The following is a 10,386-nucleotide window of genomic DNA, read 5'->3' on the forward strand; positions in this document are numbered from 1 at the left end:
AGTTCGTAATTTACTGCGACGCGTCACACACTGGCATGGGGTGTGTGCTCATGCAAAAAGGCAAGGTTATTGCCTATGCTTCACGACAGTTGAAGGTGCACGAAAAGAATTACACCACCCATGACTTGGAGTTGGGTGTCGTTGTATTCGCACTAAAATTGTGGAGGCATTATCTGTACGGAATCAAGTTTGTGATCTATTCAGATCACAAGAGCCTTCAACATCTGTTTAATCAGAAGGAGTTGAACATGAGGCAACGCTGTCACACCCCGATTTCCACGTGTATCACCGGTGGGCCCGGTGGGGATTACCGTGACGTAGTTGGAGACATCATAGTCAAACCACACAATATAATAATGCACAGCGGAAGCATAAAGATAATTATATTCAACTATTGTTCGTAATATCAAATGTATTACAAATAGTCGAAAGGTATCCACAGGGGATCAAATAATAATATCGAAAAGTATTGTTCAACAGACTTTGACATCTAAAGCTTGCAAGACTTGAATAATGATGCCTGGAGTAGCCAGCCTATTACGTATAGCACCTGCACTTAATCTTTTTGGAAAAATACGTCAGTTTACACTGGTAAATACACTCAACTGACTCATTTTGGAAAATGATTGAAAATTTATTTGAATGCACATGGCACAAAATATCTTTTGATTAAAATACCCAGAGGCAAGATTAATCTTTCTATAACTTGGGACAATCATAGTTATGATCTTGTATACAGTTTTACATGTTCGTTGTACGTTCAGGGCCCGATGTAGAAACCGAGTCATGATTAATAGACACATCACAAGTATAGGCCCACTGAGCGTGAGATACCGTTTCCCTTATGCAACTGTCAGGTGTATGCCTACACCCCGTGCATAAGACGTGACCATTTTATAATACAATGATGTCAAGGATATCCGGGACATGGTCATTAACCCCTAAAGGCTTTTATTTCAAACAATACAGATCAAACCGGGTTACCTCAATAACTTAATCACAATCCGATTAAATATTCAATACCCGACCAAGCGGTATTATTATACCGTATCCCAAGCCCGTATAGGGAAATAAGTTAAGAGTATTTACCTGAGCTAGCTCCTGTCTTAAATAGCAAGAATAATAACTCAGCCGTATATTCTAATCAGTAGTCGCAAGTACTTTTACTGGGCTCCTAATCTGGAACGAAGGTTTTATCAACCTATTAGAATCCTAACGGGTCTTTATAATAGCCGTAGCTTAGACCGGTCAGTTTCAAAGGAATATATACGGTTTAATCGCGTGAAAGGCGAAAACCGGGAACAAGTGGTGATTTCGCCCAAACAAGTTCGAAGACTTGTTTTATATGGGTCTTACATTCACACTCTGGATTTTGGGGTCAAAACAATATGGTTTGACCCGCATCGGCTAATTCATGTAAACTAGTTACGTACGCCGAACCGTACGCGCAAAAGGCGCATCGGGTAACCGTAAGAGTCTTACGCTTGTTTCCTAAGTTAATATGCCTTAAAGAGGTTGTGGTATCAGTAGGATACCTTCCGTAATGCCCGTAACGAGTTTTTGTCCTTTATACGCCCCGTAGGGGTTTTTTTTTTCGGTCATTTTAAAGATTCTTAAAGGGGTTTATGAGTTCTACAGGGAATCTGAGTTTCCCGACCAGTTTATAAAGTCTAAAATACTTTATTTATTATTTAAAATCAGTAGCAACTGGAATCGGGTCAAAAGACCTTATAGAACTCAAGTTACGGCCCAAAAGGGTATATTCGGTATTTACCGAACCGTAGCCATAACCGTAGGTTATGAGCAGGGTAAAAATGATTAAAAATCTTTAAAAATCCCCAAATATTATTTTACAACAGTAGGTAAAAGTTTTGGGGACGAAATCTTGGTTTAGGTAGGCGTTATGCTAAATGCGCTATTTAATTACCAAAGTTCCGAAATTTGCGCCATTTGGCATAACTCCTATTCTGGACCTCGGATTGACATGAAATTTTAGGGACATGCTTAGAAATCAGTAACCAAGGTCATGATCCGTTCACATGTCCGAAAACCTCGTTTAAATTTATAAAGGGCGTTACGGTCAACTTTTAGGCGATTAGCGGAAATGCGTAAAAGATTCGGACAACCAATGAACCGGTCACAGAGGGTTATACCATCATGTAACCTGGTCCTAAGAGAGTCCTAAGGCATATCTATACCTCACTAAAACGGGTCAGAACTGAAGTCAATGCAAAAGTCAAACTTTTGCGACATTCGGCTCCGAACCGGTTCAATATAGCAAATGGTCGATTCAAACGAGTGCAAACAAGTTTATATACTTAATATCATGTTTTATGAGTGTCTAAACAGGTTTCATAGCATATACATTACAGATTATGCAAGATTCGCCAAAACGACATTCTGTTGACTTTTTTAGGTGCACGTTTGACTCGACATTTGACATGGTTAGAGTGGTGATCAGGGGAAACCCTTTTAGGGGTTTATTACCCACATAAATACCAACTCATAACTACTTTTGATCCGCAATAAGACTGAGCCATTACGGATTTATTTTGAAGTCAAACCGTAGTTACGACGGTTTGGTTTCTAGTAGTTATCTAAGCATAAATCAAACTACAAAGGATCTAGACGACTTACAGAAGTTGGGTCTTGCTTAGAGTATACAGAGAAATGCTTGAGAGCCTTTAGAATGACCAGAGGAGTGTGTTTTGAGTTGTGTGTTGGTTATGAACCAAACATGCCCTTTTATAGTAAGGTTTCACAACAAATTTTGAACTACAAGTCCCCCAACTAACCCCAACCTTCCAACATGTGTCCCTAGTGTTTAGGAGTTGTTTAGGGGTCACTTTGAAGGTTTAAATGCAGGTCATGGCTTTTAGAAGGCTGAACAGCCAAGTTAAGCATGTTTCTGCATCTGGGCGCCTGACGCGGCCCGCATGGGGGAACCATGCACCTTGTACGCGGGTCGCCTGGTTTTTAAAATCATGCGCGTATCTTAGGGGGCTCGCGGCCCGCCTTCACTTACCCCAAATCTCAACGCGGGTCGCGAGAGGGTGGTTTTTCAAGGCTTTTAAATCTTTTGAAATGATTACGAGAATCTGGTAATTAATAACGAAATCTTTCGTAATCATTAACCTGACCTTTCGGGTTTTGAAGGGGTAACTTGAATATTTTATAATCATGACTAAATCTTGGTAATAATGATAAAATCTTTAGTAATAAATAATGAAATCTTTAGTAATCATCAACTTGACCTTTCGGGTTTTGAAGGGGTAACTTGAATCTTTTATAATCATGATCAGAATCTTTGTAATTAATAACCTGACCTTTCGGAACCGAAGGGGCAACTTTGCGATTTGGCCCTTGGTTATTTACAACTAAGGACCTCGTGTTATTTATATGTATTATTCAGTCCCTTGGTTATTTTCAATATTATTAGAAAGGTTTTAACTTTTATTATTGACGCTTTTTACCCCTCGCATACGGATTTGATCATAACTTTCTCGTTTTTAAAACGGAACTTCGCGAAATTTATATATTATATCCTAGTGAGCGTATTTTACTGTTACGAAGTCTCGGGTTCGTTAAATGGTCACTCAGAGGTATAATTAAACATGTTGACACGTTTAACCCCTATAGCTTGTAATCTCTCACTTTCTTTCGCGTTTCGTTTCCGTACGATCCATGATTTATCCGTTTGAAGGTACGAGCATCATTTAGGGATACTATAAAGTATATTACCCTTGATTGACATTTATAATCCTCGAATTTACATATATTCAAGGTTTGTCAATTTTAGTCCTTCAATGCCACGTGTAAACTTAGGACACGTGTCGGCACATTATTGGACGCAAAAATTTCGAGGTGTTACATCCTCACCCCCTTAAAATAAATCTCGACCCGAGATTTAGTCAAATAATTTGGGGTATTTTTCTTTCATCGTGGATTCAACTTCCCACGTATTTTCAGGATCTCTCCGGGCATCCCATTTAACCTTTACTATAGGCACATGTTTTCTTCTAAGCTTCTTCACCTGTCGGTCTTTAATTGACAAGGCTTTACCACAAACTTCAAGCTCTCATTTATACGTTCATCAGTATGAGGTATCATCAATGATCCATCGGTGAAGCATTTCTTTAGATTGCAGATGCGGAGCACATTGTGAACTCCATTGAGCTCTTCCGGTAAGTTCGACTCATAGGCGTCGGACCCGACACATTTGGTAACATTGAAAGGTCCTATGTATCTCGGGCTTAGCTTGCCTTTCTTCCAAACCGCATCACTCCAATTAATGATTCTGGGTCTACGTACTCTTCTGCCTATCTCGGGCAGACTTGAGTTGGCCTCGAGTCTGGACAATCTTGTCCGTTATTTCGAAGGCTATTTCTGGTCCTGATAGTTGGACCTTTACAACATCCGTCCAACAAACAGGCGATCTATATTTACTACCGTATATGCCTCGAAAGGCGCAGCCTTTATGCCGGTACGGTAGTTATTGTTGTAGGAGAATTCGATTAGTGGTAGGTCTCATATTAATGATGCAGTCCTAAACGGGATATGCATCTTAACCCTTCTCACCTTTCGGGAGATAAACAGGATAATCTTAGAAAGAGATAATCGAGATACAGGGAGACTACAGAGACTTTCCATATTTCAGGCTCCTGTTCCTTCATTATTATTTGTGTTAATACGTGATATGTTTATGTTATAAGTCCATGAATTCCTTATTTCGGAACGCTTTACTTGGACAATATTATGGATATCTTCTTCGAATACTACTAGTCGATATTTGTATAATATGATCATTGGGGTAGTTCCGGGGTTCCATGTATTAACTTCCATACTGATCAGGCATGGAAATAATCTATGGGACACGCCAATATACGCCAATCCTCATATGGTACTTTTATCAAACATAGTTTGGCATTCGTAGGTGATAGAAAAACAATGAGAAATAATAACATATGTTGTCGTACTCTATTGCGAAGAAAGAGTACTTTTAGATTTTTCGGAAGGATTCTTATGAATTTTCCATCCGTAGGTTTTTACATTATGCTAAATATATAGGGTTTTATGAAACGTTTGTAAAAAGCTTGCTATATTTATTGTTTATGAAGGATTTATTGGTATCTGATTCAAAATAAAACTTTTGGCATTTAAATTTTTGATAAAGGTTAGGGAAAGTACTCCAGATTTCTAATGCCATTAAAACAATTTATTAGTTGCAAACCAACAACTGTTACTCTTTATCTAGATGGCCTTAATATATGATAACCATGGTATTTATAGACCATATAGGTTAATATAGTACTAACATTCTCAATGAACGTTATTTAATATATATATATATATATATATATATATATATATATATATTCATTATGTTTAGTCTAGGTCATGAAAGACCATAAACGGCATTTAAGGTTCGGCCGAATTCATCATTTTCTTGACAGGGGATCAAAACGTCACTTCTGTCTTTATTATATTGATGAATTTTTTTGGACAGCTCAAAAGTCTGCCACGAGGATATCAGAACAGAGTGATTTTTTTTTTAATAGATACAACATCGATCTAAGATTTGTTGGAGCGTTTTCTTAGGTACAAATGACAAATTCCTATCTCATATCAAATGATCGAGATCCTAAACATGCGGAGTCAATAGTTCTCAACAAATATGATCTCTTATGGAATTATATGTGCCAGTAGTAACTATTTTCTTCATAACCGTTTGATAAGAAAGGTACCCGTTGTATCCTTATAATACTGCACCATCTTCTGGCCGTTCATTCCGAAGACTCATGCGTTTGTTCTTTTGGCTTCTTCGGGTTTCTTCTGATTCTTAGGGCAGTTGGTCTTGACATGCCCCCTCTCGTTACAACCGTAACAGGTTGCATCTTTTAGCTTTTCGCAATCCAGGGTTTTATGTTCCTGTGATTTGCAAATCCCACAAGGTAGGGGCTGAGATTCGAATCTGCATTTCCCGAGGTGGTATTTCCTACAGGTTTCGCACTTGGTCTTCTCAACCGACTGCTGACTGTCTCTTTTTAACCCGGAACTCTTCCTATCGGAGCGACGAGAATTCTCATCCTCCCTTTTTCTCTTTCCATTTTCAGAGGCCTTGGCAGCCATGCCTCTGACTATATCAAGTGTAAGAGATAGCGACAGGTCTGCCGCTGACCTGAACGTAGCAGGCCTTGAGGCCTTAACACTGGCCTTGATTTCTGGGGCTAAACCCCCAATGAAGCGAGCAATCCTCTTTGGTTCCGGTGTTACTAGGTAAGGAACCAGTCTGGACAGTGTATTGAAATTGGTGAGGTACGCTTGACAATCTAAATTTGTCATAACCAAGGATATAAAGCCAGCTTCAATTTTCTCAATTTCATGTTGAGGACAGTAATTCTCTTTGATAAGAGTAACGAACTGATCCCAAGTCATGTTGTACAAAGGGATTTTCCCGGTGGCTTGAATCAACGACCGCCACCAGGCTAAGGCCTCACCCTTAAATGATTGCGACACGAACCTGACCACATCCCTCTCAGCGCATCCGCTGATGTCCACAACCGTATCCATTTCATCTAACCATGTCATACAATCTACAGCTCCATTCTCCCCAGTGAAATCCCGGGGTTTACATGCAACAAAGTACTTGTAGGAGCAACCCTTATCATGGGGTCCTTGATTCAGTATGATCTGTTGAGACGGATCGCTGTGATTATTAGAAGGGTGACGCTCGTCATCTTCCTTCTTGGGTTCATCCTTCTTGGAAGGAGGCTTCGAATGTGGTATAGATAGGGTCCTACTACGAGTCCCACTATACTCTTCGTACTGCCGCTCTAAGGCCTTCTTAACTGCGTCGTCTACCAACGCTTTTAGTTCAGCACCCGTTAAATTAATTCGGGCGTTATCATTGTTCTCCATTGGGTGGCTATTAATTTTATCTGAGCCAGCCATTTAATTGAACTGTTACATAAAACAAGGACAATAGTTTACTTGGGAGCTTATTATGGAATTGTCTTTTATGGCAATTCATTAACCATGGTAACGGAGACCATATTTGGTTAATTTATTAATCACATTTGTTTAGGATTTGTATTATAACTTAACCTAATTATAAAAACAATAACAGTTTTACTAGTGGCACGAAAGGCCTAGTCACATGGACGGTTTAATTTATGGGTCATGATTTCAGAGAATCAAGGTATTAAGGTTTGAATCGCATTCAGTACCTTCTCTTGACAGGGAGTTGTAGACTTCAACTGTCTTTTGTCTTTTAGGACAATAGGTATAGCCCGTGGGCATTTCCCTTCTGAGGGATGGTTATAATATGATCATCTTCTCAGATGCTATTAGTCGAGATCGTATGGATCCTACCGATTATTTTGCTTGGACCTGGTCCAACACTTTTAGGCAGGAGGTCACAGACCACCACTGTCATTGTCTTATCGGACAACAAGTTTAGCCCGTAGGCACTTCATCACTATCGGATGTTTATAATGTGATCATCTTATAGGATGACACAAGCCGTGATTTCTAAATCACTAGGCCAGATAAGAAAATTGGAAGAATCCAATATAAGGATGACTGTTGTGATTTTCCCGAATCACATTTGTCAATAGTGTTAACACGTGCTTAGGTGTTAACAAGGATCTGAATCCCTTGAGTAGGTTTCACCATCTTGGCCGTGTAGGCTAGGTCTCACCTTTAAGATTCTTTTTAAACTGCATACTGGCAGGGAAAAGAGGGATGTTTATTTTATTCAGGATTTTTATCATAAATCCTAATTTAATAATATATAATTATGGCACAAGAGACCAAGTCACAGGGACAACTTTATATTATCAACCTTGATTTTGTAGAATTAAGGTATTTAGGCCTGAACGTGTTCTTGCCTTTTCTTGACAGGGAGTTGTAAGTTACGACTGTCTTTATTAAAATTTCTGGCCTGGGGGCCTATCAATTAACATCTCGTAAGATGTTAAGACATATAGTCATTGCACTGATGATACGTTCAGCGGTCACAGTAATGACATGACGACATGATCAGTGCCATTAATTTAATCAACTGTCGTTCAGTGGTCATAATAATGACATGACGGCAGGATTAGCACTTAATTTAATCAACTGACGTTCAGTGGTCATAATAATGACATGACGACAAGATTTGCACTTAATTTGATCAACTGTCGTTCAGTGGTCATAATAATGACATGACGGCAGGATTAGTACTTAATTTAATCAACTGTCGTTCATTGGTCATAATAATGACATGACGGCAGGATTAGCACTTAATTTGATCAACTGACGTTCAGTGGTCATAATAATGACATGACGACAGGATTAGTACTTTACTTTAAATCAACTGTCATTCAGTGGTCATAATAATGACATGACGACAGGATTATCGTCTAGAGGGCTTTGAGCATAGCTCATCTCCTTAGGATGGGGAATTTCAAAAGATCACAATTGTTGATGTCGCAATCGGACAGTGTATTATAGCCCGTGGCACTTCCTCCTTAAGGGATGATTATTTTAATAAGGAAAGTTTGGAATAACCCAATCTAGGGATGACTTACGTGATTTTATCGAACCACGTTTGCCAGGAGTGTTAACATTTTACGGATGTTAACAAGGATTTGAATCTCCTGAATAGGTCCTACCATCTTGGCCTCGTCACATAGGCTAGGTTTACCCTTGAGATTTCTTTTTAAAAATGCCTGCTGGCAGGGAAGGAAGGATATTTATTTTTATTTAGGATCTTATCATAAATCCTAATTTGTAAGTTAATAATAGCACAATTGGCCTAGTCGCGTAGACAAGTTTAATTTATAAGCCATGATCGTCTGGGATCGAGGCATTTAGTAATAGCACAAAAGGCTTAGTCACAAGGACATATATAATTTATAAGCTATGATTTCAGAGAATCACAGCATGAAGGTATTCTGGCACAATAGGCCTAGTCACTAGGACATTTATACCTTATAAGCTAGGATTTCAGAGAATCAAAGCCTTGAGGTTTGAACCTAGTTCATTACCTTTTTCTGACAGGGAGTCATAGACTACCACTGCCCTTTTGTTTTATATGACAATTTGTATGGCCTGTAGGCTCTACACCACTAATGGATGTTTTAATAAGTTTGGCCCGTAGGCACTACATCACTAATGGATGTTTTAATAAGTTTGGCCCGTAGGCACTACATCACTAATGGATGTTTTAATAAGTTTGGCCCGTAGGCACTACATCACTAATGGATGTTTAATAAGTTTGGCCCGTAGGCACTACACCACTAATGGATGTTTTAATAAGTTTGGCCCGTAGGCACTACATCACTAATGGATGTTTTAATAAGTTTGGCCCGTAGGCACTACATCACTAATGGATGTTTAATAAGTTTGGCCCGTAGGCACTACACCACTAATGGATGTTTTAATAAGTGATCATCTTTATTGATGACTTAACCCATGATTTATGAATCATTTATTTGGGTTTTGAAATCATTTAAAGGATTATTGTATAAGAATGACGTGTGCGATTTTAACGAATCACATCTGCCATGATTTGTTAACATGCTTACATAGGTTAACAGCGAATCTGAATCTTTTAATTAGGTCGTACCATCATGACCGGATCTTAAAAGACACCAGGCTAGGTTTCACCCCCTTAAGATTCTTTATTTAGGCAGATCAAATAAAAGGAATGGTTTTGATTTATTTAATATTTCTTATTTAGAATGAAAGTCTAAACTTAATCATTCCATTATATAAAAGTGGAAGTATAAAGTTGCCCTAAGCGGGACTTGAAAGGAATAATGTTGTCCTCGCAGGGACTGAAAGATAATTATGTCCTTATAAGGACTAATAAGGAAACGATCTTCAGTATAAGGAGTTCCTTCTTCATTTTATTTCTGAATACTTTCTCCTTGGATGTCCGTTTCATTTTAACCGCGGTACGAAGCTCAGCATCTCAGGACCCCGGGTGTGGAGAACTCCTATTATGGCTTCTTCGCTTGGCGACGTATCCAATATAAAAATACCTATTATGGCTTCTTCGCTTGGCGACGTATCCAATATAAAAATAATTGGAAGCAGTAAATTCTAGATTAGAATCGGGAGTATTCCTATGTTAAGTCTAGACTCGAATATGCGCAATTGTGTCATTGAGATTAAACACATAAGGATAGTGTTTAATTCACTCAATGTTGGCTCTGATACCAACCTGTCACACCCCGATTTCCACGTGTATCACCGGTGGGCCCGGTGGGGATTACCGTGACGTAGTTGGAGACATCATAGTCAAACCACACAATATAATAATGCACAGCGGAAGCATAAAGATAATTATATTCAACTATTGTTCGTAATATCAAATGTATTACAAATAGTCGAAAG

The 10,386-nt window shown here is 38.8% G+C and overlaps 1 protein-coding gene across 1 annotated transcript; it reads right to left on the minus strand.

The window, feature by feature from the left end:
- Window positions 1-5,796: 5,796 nt before the first annotated feature.
- On the minus strand, window positions 5,797-6,951 carry LOC110914628. The gene is made up of 2 exons (XM_035984520.1): window positions 6,647-6,951; window positions 5,797-6,178 (listed from the first exon to the last, which is right to left on the minus strand). Exons 1-2 carry the CDS (start codon window positions 6,949-6,951, stop codon window positions 5,797-5,799), a joined length of 687 nt encoding a protein of 228 aa, XP_035840413.1.
- Between the last annotated feature and the right edge of the window lie 3,435 nt (window positions 6,952-10,386).

Source organism: Helianthus annuus, chromosome 15 (genome assembly GCF_002127325.2).
Source record: "Helianthus annuus cultivar XRQ/B chromosome 15, HanXRQr2.0-SUNRISE, whole genome shotgun sequence".
Taxonomy (NCBI): domain Eukaryota; kingdom Viridiplantae; phylum Streptophyta; class Magnoliopsida; order Asterales; family Asteraceae; genus Helianthus; species Helianthus annuus.

Coding starts and splice junctions, on each gene's coding strand:
- LOC110914628 (XM_035984520.1), bottom strand. CDS start 6,951: ATGGCTGGCTCAGATAAAATTAATAGCCACCCAATGGAGAACAATGAT. Junction 6,179..6,646: donor GATAAGGGTTGCTCCTACAA/GTACTTTGTTGC, acceptor TGCTACGTTCAG/GTCAGCGGCAGACCTGTCGC.